The sequence below is a fragment of the Hakea prostrata genome, chromosome 5 (genome assembly GCF_041222555.1).
Source record: "Hakea prostrata isolate BN-2017 chromosome 5, UWA_Hpros_2, whole genome shotgun sequence".
In the NCBI taxonomy this organism is placed as follows: domain Eukaryota; kingdom Viridiplantae; phylum Streptophyta; class Magnoliopsida; order Proteales; family Proteaceae; genus Hakea; species Hakea prostrata.
The window spans coordinates 37885700-37900698 of NC_142604.1; the positions used below are offsets into that span (position 1 = coordinate 37885700).

General features: G+C 36.9%; 2 protein-coding genes across 2 annotated transcripts; both read right to left on the minus strand.

The window, feature by feature from the left end:
• Positions 1 to 578: 578 nt before the first annotated feature.
• On the minus strand, positions 579 to 1650 carry LOC149015909 (putative calcium-binding protein CML46). Its single transcript, XM_089156843.1, has one exon. It carries the CDS (start codon positions 1603 to 1605, stop codon positions 1039 to 1041), a length of 567 nt encoding a protein of 188 aa, XP_089012969.1. The 5' UTR covers positions 1606 to 1650; the 3' UTR covers positions 579 to 1038.
• Positions 1651 to 3305: 1655 nt separating this feature from the next.
• Positions 3306 to 14999, minus strand: LOC149015910 (putative small nuclear ribonucleoprotein F). Its single transcript, XM_089157078.1, has 5 exons — positions 14880 to 14999; positions 12542 to 12629; positions 6320 to 6357; positions 5790 to 5854; positions 3306 to 4671 (listed from the first exon to the last, which is right to left on the minus strand). The coding sequence occupies exons 1-5, from the start codon at positions 14883 to 14885 to the stop codon at positions 4602 to 4604; spliced, it is 267 nt and encodes an 88-aa protein (XP_089013204.1). The 5' UTR covers positions 14886 to 14999; the 3' UTR covers positions 3306 to 4601.

Below are 14999 nucleotides of genomic sequence, written 5' to 3' on the forward strand. Positions count from 1 at the left end.
CATGGCAGGTGCCGGAACCAATAGACAATTTTCTTAGAATATGGATTGCATCTTGGAAAGCAAGTATGAACAACAATGATAGAGACTCAATTAAGTTACAAAGTCTTGGTTTTTTCATTATCTGGATGTTGTGGAAAGGAAGAAATGACAGAGGCACTGGAGAAAGAAGACAATCTTTGTAAGAGGTTGTAGAAGAAGCCTTAAGGGCCCATGCTGAATTTTGGAGTTCAATGAAAAAACCAACGCTGAAATTAAAGCTCAACAGGGGTGCATCAGTGAGTCTAGGTAAGTGGGATCCACCTGAACCTCCTTTTTGGAAATTAAATGTGGATGCGTCTTGGAAAGAAAAGTGGAAGTTAGGAGGATTGGGTATAACTATTCAGGTTGTGGATGATATACTTAGATTGGCCAAAATCCATACATATCTTGTGTTCATCGGCAATGGAGGCTGAGGCATTGGCATTAAGGGTTGGACTTCTAGAGGCAGTTGGAAAGGGGTTGGTTATATTTGGACAAAGTCTGACTACAAACAATTGGTTGATGTGTTTCATACAGAGGATCACTCAACCCCTCCCCCTTTCCATTTTGCATATTATCCAGGATATTCAATTCCTGATAACACAATTTCTTGAGTGTAGAATTCAGCATATTTCGAGGTGATCCAATACTATAATGGATTATTAACAAAAAACAAAAAAATACTATGGTGGATCTCTTATCAATGAAGATATACGATATTGAGAGTTCAATTGAATGACTTATTTCCACTGAGTGGCTGATACATCTATGTTCAATCACTCCTTTTGCAATGAGACGTTGATTATCACAACAATAAAAAAATAATTTTTAAAAAGTAATGGACATAACTGATTATTCTTCCAAGTTTTCAGTCATAAAAGAAAATAAATAAATTTATAAATTATTTGTAAGGTGAAGAAATTCTCTCTTCACCGTTGGTGGATGGCACATGAAACAAAATCAGACTGATTCAATATTGGAATCTCCACTGTACAGGAAGAAGAAAAATTGAAGGAATTTTCATTGGAAACTGTTCTCCATAAACTTCACAAATTCACCAAAATCTATCTTCTCATCTCCATTCATGTCAAAGGCCCTGATCATCCTTCTGCAATCCTGCACCTCTGACACTTCTGCAAAGCCCAAATTACAGATTACTCTCTGCAACTCTCTTGCATCTATGAACCCATCTTGGTTCTCGTCAAACACGTCAAAAGCTTCCTTCACCTCTTCTATGCTGGGTTCGTCCTCAAACAAGGCTGAAATCTCTTCCAAACCCAATCTCTCCTGCAGCTTTTCATCATCTTTGCTTACAAAAATCCCCAAATTCTCCATCATTTTCTCCACCTCTCCCCAGCAAAGTTTCTCATCGTCTTTCTCTGAACTTTCTTGATTCTGGCTTGTCGTCTCTGCCCAATCCTTTGAACCTTTTGATGGTTCAAATGCAAACGCACGTTTGGATTGGAGAAGAGAGATACAACTTGAGTAGAACCTATGGATTCTACAGACCCAGATGAGGATTCTCTGAAATATTAAAAACCCAACAAATCTAGCTAATGCTAAGGCAGAGGAAACAAATTTCGCCATGGCTGAATAATATGGATAGCTCGGAGAAATCAACTTAGAGTGGAAAGAGGAATTGAGGAACTGTTTTGAAACTCTGCTGCTATGGATATATATAATGAACCCATCACACTGGTGTCGAGTTGTTTAATTTTCTTATTTAGTTGAATCAGAAACGTCAACGTCAATATGAGAATTGAAAATTACGTGATGAGTAAAGAATGGGTTTACCAAAAAAAAAGAGTAAAGAATGGTGGTGACCATTGGTTTGCCATTGAAGGAAGCTTCGTTCCTGCACAGTGTGAGTACAACGCAGTTGTGAGAGAAAGGCCAGTCTGGACTCTGAAGTCCACTCTGTACTGCTTTTCGTTGTCTGTTTTAGTTGGGTTTTGGTGGATGTTTCCAGGAATGTGTGGGTTTGATCTTAAACAGTAGTTGCAGATGAACCTGAACTGAACGTGGAAGTTTCCTAGACGTGGTAGAGTAATGGGTCTGCAGCCATTAATAAGCCACAGCTGTTTCATACTGGCTTCTGAATTTCTAAATTATTTAATTGCAACATAAGTACTGATTACTGTCTATACAAAATTTAAAAAAAAATAATGAATTTGAAATTCAAAATGATAATTCGATGAAGAGGGTGGGAAAGTCGAAAATGAAGTAACCCCTCAATGTAAAGGATTTAAATTTTAGAAAAATAATTCAGTGTATAGGGTATGCGTAGAAGGTAGTCATTCCTAATAGTGGATCTGTTATATGAAAGGTCATAGCTAATCAAACAGTTGGTGTGGCAAGGGAGTTAACTATCAATCCAAACAGACAGCTAGGCCTGTAAATGGATAACTAAAATCTACCTCCAAATTTGCATTCGTATTCAAAAATTTTCTTACCGAAAAATATCCGTACCCGTTGGCTAAGCAATCGGATTCAGATAATTGTTTATCGGATTGGAAAATATCCGGATAAAAATTTATTCGGATAGAGTCAAGTATTCAATATTTTTTTTCTTTGAAATTGGATGATAATCGGATTAGAATATCAGTAATTGGTAACCGGATGATCGAAAATCGAAAATTATCCGGTTAAAGAAAAGTATTAAACATTTTTCTCTAAAAAAGGGGCTAATAATTGGATTTGGAAACCGGTAATCTGCAATCGAAAATTAAAAATCGAAAATAAAAAACTAAAAAATGGCAATCACCAATAAATAATTAGATAATTTATCAGATTATTATCGGATATCCGATAAAGTTTCGGATTTAAATTCGGATGCCTTCTCTAAATTTCTACCAGATTCGGATTGCGGTTTTCTATTCGGAATTGGATACTAATGTATCCGAGATGAATCCGATCCATTTACAGGTCTACAGACAACCATGGTCATGTCGTATGAGGCTGCTTCTGCACTCTCTAGGGCTGCTACTCATTTGAAAAGAGCAGCGGTGCATTATGAATTAAAAAGAGAAGATCATAATATTTCCAACTGAAGGAGTCAGGATCAAAGGCAATACCTAAGAGCAGGTTGATTTCTAGAAAGATACAATACTAAGGAAGGTTCAATGTGATCTTGTTGATGATCGTTTGATTATAACGCACGAGGAGTTGGTAAATGTTATACCAAAAAAGAAAAAAAGAAGAGAGTTGGTAAATGTATGTAAAGCATGCAATACCTACACCAACTACTACTTTGATCCGGTTCAATTTTAGTTCTGGTTTTCGATTTGGATTATAGTTTGAAACCCTTGAATGCTGATGGCATTGGAGAAGCTTTCCAAAGTCCAGATTCCAAAGAAAGTCCACTTTGCGAATGCTTCCAAGGTTCCTGGCTGCCACACGTCGCGCAGCCCTATATTTTATTAAGAAAAGCACCGTGGGGACACGCTAAGAGTAACGTTATACCCTGGAAATGGGAGAGAAGCAGACGTTGGTTTTCAAATTCTTCTTTTGAATGCTGATAGGGAGAGACAGGAAGTGAAAGAGATTGGAAATTACAAGTGGGAAATTAAAAATGTGAGACTTCCAAGTTCCCCACCAGACAACCGCACAAGCATCAGAGACTCAGATTGGTAGGAAACCACGTACAAGGCTGTCTGATGGTTGACTGCATAATAACTTATCCCAAAAAAGATGGTTGGGTTTGAAAACTCAGAAGTCATACCATCAACAAGAATCAAGAATGGGAGCCCATTCTCATTCCATGAACAATGCAAATGTTTGGTTGGCTCCCATGAAAGGTAAAAGTATATTAATTAAGCTCTTCCATTTCATTAAGAAAAGAAGAAGAAATGCAAAAATACCAATCAATCTGGTACGACTTTAGAAGATGGAATACAGAACATAGCACCAGGAATTAAGGAGAAGAAATTGTCTGATGACTCTTCTACCTATAGCTATCCAGAAAACACGGTTAGTAGAAGAATAGAGAAGTCATGCATGGGCCTTCTTGGCAAGCTCCTGCTAGGTGATTCAAAAATCCACCACCTGATGCATCAAAGGATGTACATGTACACTTGGGAGGATCAAAATCAAAAGCATTTTATCAGTGTATCATCTAATGAATCCACTTGGCCATGATCAGTGTAACAATGTACCATGATCTCCATCTTTGAAATGTCTTCTGGAGGGCTTTTGTACTACTCACCATAAGCTGTCGAGCCACATGGAAAGTGATGCCATCTAGCATATTGGTAATCTTTTTCCGGAAATGCCAAGAAAGAAACTGTTTCGAGTGTTTTTAGCTTCCATTGTCGTTCGTTGTCTGATCGAGTTTGGGGTCAATTAATTTGTATCTTCTCATAAGCCAATTATCTTTATGCAGACAGATGGTCTAGCAGGAAGAAATTAGTTAGATACACAAGACAATGGGGACCAGAATTGTAAAACTCAACCATCTCAATCTCAAAACTCTTAAAACTCAATAACTGTATTTGTTAGCTAAGATAACCCCAAGACCTAAGAAGCACTTTGGAAACGTATTTTGATCTCTAAAGTAGGATACATTAAAAACCACAGGATTACCCTCAATCCTGGTCAGCCTCTTCAATGTCTTCATCCTCCGGTACACCACGAAGATAAAGAACGTTGTTACATCTGCAGCACAATGCAGAGAAACAAAAATACCATTAGACATCCGAATGGTCAGTTCTAGCTAGTTAGTAATTCTGTTCAGGTGCATGATACTGCAGGGGTACATGGAACAAAATTCACGCGAAACCTGGAAAATTTCCCATTTCTGAAAATGGGAAACGAAATTGTAGAGGAACGAAAAAAAGTCTCAGGTTTCAAAAATTTGACGAAACCATGTGAACCTCGGAAATATCCCACACCGAACCCGGCTGGACCAGCAGATTCATGAGAAAAACTTCGAGGGAAACTCAAGCTTTGACCTCGTGAAAATGAGGAATTTTGCGGAAACCTCAGACTTTTTCCTGCAAGTTTCAGTTCACGGGATGGATACACTGAGGCACTCCTCTTGGCACTAAGTTGTACTTCCCTTTTATTATCAGTTACTTTGTAATTGATATTTTAAACTTAGAAGTTATATATTGAATGTTATGTAGTTAAGTTTATAAAGTATTTGTCATAAAACTCTACATTGATGTTATGTACTTTGAATGACATATCTATATTGACTTTTTTAGTAAAATGAACGATGTGTTATTTAAACTCTAATTAGCTTATATGCATAGTCCTATCTTAAAATACTCTAAAAAATCTATCGAAACTTGCAAGAAAAAATCTCAGGTTTCCACGAAATTTACCATTTCACAAGGTCAAAACTTGAGTTTCCCTCAAATTTTTTTCCGGCAGGGGTCACAACAAAAGTTGATGGGATGGTGGAACCACATTCCACGTCATATATATGCAAACAAAAGGCATTTGGAATTGTCCAAGAACTAAAATACCACCCAACTTAGAACAATCTAGAGCTAATACCTTTTTTTTCTTTTTCCCTCCTTCCTTCTGGGTATAATTATAAGCTGAAACGACCTAGCGTTGAGAAAAAAAGTCTATACACATGCCCACATTTATGTAGAGAAGGAATCACCTTCTTTAAACATGCTTAATGCTGCCATGTTTCTCCCACATGAACACATCGGTATATTTAGGCTGGGCATTCCCCTTCTCACGACCTATGTTCCCCTTTATCTAGTTCAGGCACAGGAAAGAATGAAAGAAAATTACACATGGATCTTGAGGGCACATACCTGATCAGAATCTCCCCTAAATTTCCTGTGAACTGTCCATCAATATATTCTTCAGTGTTTGCCAGCTGCAAGAAAGGATTTCGTAAGTGATAATAAGAATATATATTCAAATGAGTACATTGTAATAGACTAATAGGAACCATTTAAGAAGAATCCAAGGCAAAAAGGGTGGAATCTCTTCTAATGGTACATCAACAATCTTGGTAACATACTGCACATGCCCACATGGTTATGCAATCCACTTTTCCAGTTGGATTTGCACTGTCTGCTAACTGCAGATGACTTGCAGCTATAAGGAAAAAGCTGCATAATTTAATAGAAAATTCACCAACCCAGGTCCCAGAGTGTCTCAGGGGATTAGGAAACCATATTCAAATAAATTTGACCGATTGATGCATGTACTATCCACCAGATAGATATTCATCATGATTAGGTGCATGCTAGCATGGTTCATAATACTACAAGGAACAAATAAACATAGAGACCTTTAATGAATTCCATGAATCAACTTTTGGAGCTAGAAGCATTACCTGCAAGTTCATGTATGAATCCACTGAGACAAGATAACCTGAAAATAAAAATAGAAAACAAAACAAAAACAAAACATAAGAAATAAGATAAACATAGAAGCAATCCTACATGCTCAGATATAGAGAAGTATGAACACTAATGCAGGAACAAGGTGCTATTACTTCCAGAAATCTAAGTGTCAAGCGAGATACAGAAAGCTCATTCAATACGCAAATAACATGCTTCTGCACATATTTTTAAGCTAAACCTCCTTCCTTTTGAATTTTGATCTAGCAAATTCATATAATTTCTAAATTTCTTAACAGTAATCCCCCCCCCCCCCAAAAAAAAAAAAAAAAAGAAGAGATTATAAGTCTCTTCCAAAAAGAAAATTTCTCAAGAATGTTCATTTAATACAACAACAACAACAACAACAAGCCTTGTCCCAACTAAATGGGGTCGGCTACAAGGATTCTTGCCTTCCAATTAGTTATATTTGAGGTCATGCTAGATAAAAGGCCTATGCTATGCATATCCTTATCATCACTTCTCTTAAGGTTATCTTAGGTCTACCCCTAGCTCATCTAGTCACTTCAATCTGGATTATATCACTTCTCCGCACAGGGGCATTTATAGGTCTCCGTTGAACATGGTCGTGCCACCTCAAACAACTTTGTCAAAGCTTATCACTTATGGGAGAACCTCCCAAACCAACTCTAATATGATCATTCCTTATCTGATCCTTCCTAGTTTTGCCACTCATTCATCTTGGCATCCTCATTTCTGCTACAGTGAGTTTATCTATATGATTCTTTTTAACAGCCCAACACTCTGCACCATACATCATAGTTGGTTGAACAACGGTGCTATAAAATTTTCCTTTAAGCTTTAATGGAATACACCAATCACACAAGACCCGGACGCACCTCTCCACTTCATCCACCCTATTTTAATTCTTTGAGAAACATCATCCTCTATATCACCTCTTTTATTTATGATAGAATCTAGGTACCTAAAACAATCACTCTGAGAAATCTCCTAATCGTCAAATATCACCACCTCATCGTCTGCCCGATCATGACTAAAGTTACAAACTAGATATTATGTCTTTGTTCTACTTAGTTTAAAGCCTCTTGATTCCAAAGTTGCTCTCCATGATTCTAATTTGGTATTAATCTCCACTTGAGTCTCATCAATCAACACAATATCATCAGCAAAAAGTATACACTAGGGGACCTCATCTTGAATGTCTTTGGTTAATTCATCCATTACAAGTGCAAATAGATATGAGCTTAAAGTTGATCCTTGATGTAACCTAACTGTAATTGGGAATTCATTACTTTGTCCCCCCACTATTCTTACACTTGTCACCGAACCATCATACATATCCTTAACTATGTCTACATATTTACTTGCAACACTTCTTTTCTCTAGTACTTGCCAAATTAATGCTCTAGAAACTCTATCATAAGCTTTTTCTAGGTCAATAAATACTATATGAAGGTCTTTCCTACATTCTCTATACATTTCCATAAGTCTCCTAATTAGGTAAATAGCCTCCGTTGTAGATCTTCCCGGCATAAACCCAAACTGGTTCTCGGTAATTGTAGTTAAGTGCCTTAAACGGGTTTTAATTATTCTCTCCCATAATTTCATAGTATGACTCATCAATTTAATGCCCCTATAATTATTACAGCTTTGAATATATCCTTATTTTTGTAACTTGGAACCACAATGCTTCTCCTCCATTCATCTGGCATTTTCCCTATGCTCATAATCTTATTAAACAACTTAGTCAAACAAACTAGTCTATGGGTTCCTAAGCTCTTCCATACCTCTATTATGATTTCATCAGGATCTTGTGTTGCCGAGTTTCATCCTCCTTAGTGTTTATTTTACTTCGGACATTGAGATTCTCCGTATATAAGTTCGAAAATTGTTGCCTTGGTGAATGGTGTAATCGTCCGAATCATAGGTGCTTGAAGTATGCTCATTTAGTAAACTAGAGAAATAGATTTCCCATCTTTTCTTAACATCCTCATCACATACTAGTACTTTACCTTCTCCATTTTTAATACATCTAACATGGTCAAGATCTCTACTCTTCCTATCCCTCATCTTAACTATCTTATAAATAGATTTTTTTCCCTTTCCTTCGTGCCCAACTTATTGTATAACTCTTCATACTTCTTTTCCCTTGCTTAGTTGCTTTTCCCGCAATTTTCTTAGCTTCATTTATATCCAACATATACCTTTGAAGATCATTAACATCCTTAGTTCTTTGTCATGTCTTTAACTTTCTTATTCTTAATGGCAGCTTGAACCTCACTATCTCACCACTAAATCTCTTTATAAGAATGGAGCTTTCCTTTTGATTCACCAAGGACATCTTTAGTCACCTTCTTGATACACAGCCATCTCATTCCACATCGCATTAGTATCCCCCTTGAAATCCCACTTTCCTTGTTTGACTACTTCATTAGAGAAGGATTTCGAGCACTCTCTATTCAAGTTCCACCAACTTATCTTGGAATAGTTAACCTTGCACCTTTTATGAGTTTTTGAGGTTAGGCACATATCCAAGCCCACAAGTCTATGTTGTGCAGTTAAGCTTCCCCTGGTATCACCTTACAATCCTTGCACAACAATCTATCAGTCCTTCTATAATGTCTACTTTTGAAAGTAATTAAATGCTCCTCTCTCTTTTTGAAGTTAGTATTTACAATAGATAGATCAAAAGCAATAACAAAATCTAAAATTGAGATCCCTTCCTCATTCCTCTCTCCAAAACCATATGCTCCAAGAATGTTCATTTAATACTTAAGTTGAAAACACAAATAGAGAGTTCGTTAGGAGGAAACAGAAAAACACTTGACACAGCTGCAAAATAGAAAGCTATAAACAAGAAGTATTCATGCAATATCCAAATTAATCCTTCTGATAGATGCTATCATGCAGCATCCTTTGTTAGTATTGGTCAAGTATTGCACTAAGATGGGCATGCTAATCATGTTCAAGTAACTAGGCACCACACATGTTACATGTGAATCAGAAAACCACATATTCTTTAACCCTTCAACAGAAAAGCCCATTTTGAACCACATTTGAGGATAGATCTGATTATTCATCTAAGAAGAAAACATTCATCAATTTTTTGAGCAATCAATAATCAATTAGCTAGATCAACTCATGGCCAATTTGATATCCTCTCTAGTGTCAAGAGACTAGCTGATCTTCCTTCATTTCCATCAAATCAGGTAACCAAGATCAGGTCCAGAACCAGCAATCAGCTTATTTATCAGATCTTGGACCATGATCAGTCTTCCATTTATGGATTTACATTTTGACCAGATATCAAAAATTTGGCTAAACATTGGGAATCAAGATGATCAGATGTGAAACTTATACAAAATACGGGGAAGTCTATATTTTGACAAAATTTCAACTAATTTTGGAGAAATTCAAACATGGAATTGTATACAAGTGTTGAGCAAGAGCGCATCACATAGGGTTAAAATCACCAACACGAAGACTCCAACCATGGTCAGTATTACAGGCACAACTCAAGTGAAGGTACTGGCTCAGGACTGTGGAAGTATAAACTCAATCCAAAGGCAAATAAACAAGGCTGGTGAAATATGGAAGGGATTTAGAATTAGAGAGTGGGATCACAAAAATAAAAATAACTGTTTATGACCAGGTCCAGCCTTTGGATCAAACAGAAATTACCAATGGGATACCTGAATGAGTAATTGATGTGAACACAGAATGACCCCCCCCCCGGCCGAATCCTTGAGTGCCCCAATTCTTCACGTGGGCAGGTTTATTGCAGAATGATGAAAATGTAAAGTAAGAAGAAGTGTTGGTCGGCAGCGTTGGGGCCAGAATGGCTCTCTCAGACCTGATATCTCACAGTTAGGCCCCCTCAGGACAATTGATTTGCTAAGAAGCAAGTTTCCATTCAACTAAAATTATATTTAGGCATCTAAGGGCATTACATTATATAGGAACCCAAATAAAACAAAAATAGCATGCAACCAAGTTGCTTACAACCAAAATATAAAACTTCCTACTAGTCGCCACAAATATAGAAACCCTAAATTTAGAGAACAAACAAAAATAGTAACAAACTGAAATTAGAAGCTACCGATGAAATAAGATACATTTTATAAAACTGAAACTAGAAGCTACATGATAGGAACCCTCCTATCTAGACTGATATTGCATTTACTTGAAATAAGAGTATGGCAAGAAACTAAAGATAGACCTGGTTTTGATGATGCCAGTCACCCCCTACAGCATTCACACAATGCTGCTCTCAGCCGAAAGCTGCTGAAAACCTTATACACAATAACTGATGCCTCTTCTCACATATTTCCCCCTTTTAGATAACCCCACCCTCTCTCTTTCTCTCCTCCATGTAGCATCTTCTCAGAGTCCTAACACTACACTTTGGCAGAATTAGGACACAATCCTCCTCCACTTGACATCTTCAATGGGCCACAAGATCTTCTACAATGTAATTGCCAAATATTGGTTGCAGCGCTGTTCATGTGAACAGTAATTTGGGTAGTTGGGTACTATTCCTATGAAGAGTAACTCATGAACAGTAAATTTCGAATTTAATTTTGGTCCTTCGCCTCTTCACACTTTAATCTACAGATTCTAAACCAGGAAGTCTGAGCCAGTAATAAGTTGGGAGTGCTAGGAGTGTTGCATGTTCCAAGCTGTCAGCATTGAAGAGCAGCTTCAATTGTCATTGTTAGCACAACTCTCTTCCTGGACAGCACCTGAGAAGTTTTGTCAGCCAAAACACACCCAGATAGATGTCCAGCACTAGAAGGTGGTGGTGGATGAGCATATGGTGTCTGGAATGTGTTAAGGAATGTCATAATCTGGTAGGATGAGTATCTGCACATCCAGCAGCTTCAAGCTTTATTTCATAACCTTTCCACTAACTCAGAGTTGAAAATCAAAACTAGGAGAGACTAGACATATGGTAAGCTTTAAAACACCTTAACAATAGGGTCAAAATGAGTTCCAATTAGAATGTTATGTTATCGAACATGGATGCAGATGGATGCAGTGCATTGTGTTCACGATACCTGACTGCACATGTAATAACTTCCAGCCCCTTTTCTGACATCTTTTACTTGTGTTCAAGCTCAAAAAATTAAAATATGTAGAATCTGCATCCTCTTCCCAATGACTCCGGAATAAGATCAATCTGGGATTGAAAGCAAAAGTAAGACTTTTTCTCCGCACTGTGAAGAAGGTCATGAAGCCATAAACGGTCAAGCTGGGGAGTAATGAAGCTTCAGTTTGGTATGTTTAAGTGAGGGATTTGTCCACCTAAAGAACAGGAATGGCTAAGGAAAAACAGAGAGAAGATTAAGAAAGTGTTTTAGGGCTTGAAGGAGAAAGGAAGAAACCAATAACCCCTGTTTCCTCCTACCTTTTAAAAATTAAATCCACCATTGAAGCTTAAAAGTGGTACTTGGGATTGTCGGAAGACGGAAAGAGAGTTCCTCATTAGGCTTGAGCCTACTTGAAACTGTCAAGAAAGTCATGGCTTGGTTTCAGAGTTTTTTGGCTTTTCACGGTACCAGGAATTGGAATACTTCCAAGGATTGTAACATCTTTTATTATTAGACTTCAGTTCTGCTTCAACACTTATCATTGAATTCTATCCTAAAGTATCCTATAGTTTCAAAATTCTATCTGTTGACATCTTAATGATTTTCTTATTTCAAGTCTGACTTCATCAATTTGACTTTCAAGTTAATGTTCATTCTGTGATTTTATACTTCTGATAATCACTTGAACTGTTAACTTAGGATGAAACTAGTTCCAAAAAGGATTTCTCCATAAATTCTGAGGTTTTCATCTTCAAGTATACTAATAATGTACTTCAATCAAGTATAGTCTCTGATATCATATTATTTGACAATAATATTGGCTAAATCTGATCCTTGGAACTTGTTAATTAATATGACAATATGGTTTCCTTCTTTGACTGTGACAAACATGTTTACTCAAGTCATAGTTGGAATGGATTTGAATTTGTAGATAATAATTCCAAAGCCCTTCACAGACACCATGAAATCCCCCCTGCCCCAACAAAAAGTCAACACACACACCAGAAAAATGCAAGCAGATAAAAATGATTTAGTAGTCCAAATAATAGACTCAGACTAGGAAAAGCAATGGGAAAGGCAAATATAACTAATTTAGCACAGTACCTTTGTATTCCATTCCCCATTTAAGCTTCACAATGACAGGCTTTCCAGTCAAATTGTTCAAGAAAGGTTTTGGGTTCACTGGTACAGTCTGCAAATCAGACAACAAAAGCACAGGGCATAAAGGAATTAGCATGTAAGACCTCAATAGTCACTAGTCCAAAATAAACTCTATAATCGAGATATATTCTTATTGTTGACATTTTTTTTATTAAAATAAATTCACTTGGAATTCAGAGATAAAGATCTAAGAAAACATTGTGCAATCAGCATCAGGAGCACAAGTGCATGTCATTGTACATGCTATACGCTACCATCTCAAAGTGCATAACTGTAAGTTAATTTTAACTTACTTCACTTTGTTCTAGTTTTTATGGAAAGATAGAGCCTACAGCAGAACCCCCCCCCCCCAGGATGCTTTCTCAAACATGCCAACACAGCTCTACTTTAAAAAAAAATAATAAAAAATAAAGAAGATTCTTTCTTTCTCTACTCCTTTATGAAACATTAAATATATTACATGAAAACCATGGCATGATATTCCATAGAATATATGTACCTATTCATTGGTCAACAACAATAGGAAATGTGGAAAGGGGAAAACTGTACATATGCATCTGCACACGTGTGTGATAGCAAACAATTAATTGCTCAAACTGAAATAGCATTGAGATAAACAAGAATGAAAATAAAAATCCACACACAACGAAAATAGTTTTTATGTGGTTTAGTGAGATTGCCTACATCCATGGTGAGACAACAGCTGTTTCACCATCAAATTGGGTTACAGTGGTTTGTACTCACAACTCTCTAACATTGTGTTACAGAAAAGACACCTAGCTAGATATTACTGGCAAAAACCCCTACACAAGAATTTACCCAGATACCCACATAGTCCCAAAAAATTTCCATTGGGGTCTCCAGCACCCTGACTTCTTAACAGTCCCTTCTAATCAACCCACAAGCCAACTGAGAGAATACAAGACATCATACTCAGAACAATATTGTCCTTATCATAGAGACCCGCTTACTCCATCCACATTAAGTCATGTGGTTTTTCTTTTCAAAACATGAAAGAAGGATCATAGCAAACCTGATGATAGAGTCAGCACTTGTATCATAACCTAAAACCATTTCTGATATGGTTATTTATGCAACAGATTTATCATGTTTGGAACGAGTAAAGGCCATTTAGTTCAATTCTATTGTTTTATTAATAAAAATTTAATGACACCAATGGGTACAATTCATTCAAATATTTCTTAAGTTTCCTTCTGCATTTAGGTTTGGCAGACATTCATTAACAACCTTAATCCTAAGATATTTACTTCTACTTATCATATCTTAACACAGGGCCTGATTTTAGATGAATACGTGTAACCTAGAACCTTTTCATCTTGATGTTCATCTTCTTATCTTGAGAAATGCTTTTATCTCAACCCTTCACTAACAGCCATGAAAAAGGTTCTCTCCTCTTACACAAAGACGAGGTAAGAGATGATCAAGATTTTTTTTTTTTTTTTAAATCACAACTTGAATATTCATCCAGATGTTTTGATATCTATTTACATTATCCCAAATCCCAACTTAACCCTCACATAACCTTTCTCCCCCACACAGGTCCAATCCTCTCCCTATTATATCAAACTGCACAACCATGACCGGATACGCAGCTTCTTATCCACCACTTTAGTTTATTGGCCTGAGAATTTAACAATGTTAAGTTCCCTTGATAGGATAAAATGGAGCAGAATCTCTGTAATCATTTCAAGTAAATACAACTAACGACGGTAGGGAGTGAGGTTTGGCACTGATCTTGGCTCTAGTGCTAAACTGAATCCAGAACTCAACCTGGTAGGCCACTTGCAACCGCAACCCACAATACATATGGTACAAGACAGCAGAAAAATGGGACAAAACAAACATCTAGGGGTTTGGGCAGAGAATAAACATTTCGCGTTATCATTAGCACAATATAGTATTTCTTCAAAATTCGTGTTCTAGAAATTCAAGTCTTCGGGTTTGCAGAAATCCAGCAAAACAAATGAATCCTATGCTACACGAAATCGAAGATACGAGAAGTTTCTCCTTGTAGCGAGAGTTGAATCTAGGTAACGGGGTTTAAAGTCCAGAGTTCAAGCGATTAAACCTTACCTTTTTGCTACAATTCAGCTGTCAAAACAGAGAGTACCTTCCATTGTGGGAAATTCTTAGTAAAACATACATTAAAAGCCCTAATAGACAGGTCAATCTAGCATCAAAAATTTTTGCAGCTCAAACGCACCAATTCAAAGTTCCTACATATACAACGGCATTTAAAAAGAACTGAAGAATTACTCACCGCCATTGGAGCTCAAATTATAATCGTGATAGCACAATGAATCAAGTAAGCAAAATCAGTAGATGAAGGAAAACAGCTTCAAGTTGTCAGTGGAACTGTGGAAGTTGCATGTTTCTCTAC

Coding starts and splice junctions, on each gene's coding strand:
- LOC149015910 (XM_089157078.1), bottom strand. Junction 6,358..12,541: donor ATGGGGAATGGAATACAAAG/GTACTGTGCTAA, acceptor TTTTATTTTCAG/GTTATCTTGTCTCAGTGGAT. Junction 5,855..6,319: donor ATTCATACATGAACTTGCAG/GTAATGCTTCTA, acceptor CCTTTCTTGCAG/CTGGCAAACACTGAAGAATA.
- LOC149015909 (XM_089156843.1), bottom strand. CDS start 1,605: ATGGCGAAATTTGTTTCCTCTGCCTTAGCATTAGCTAGATTTGTTGGG.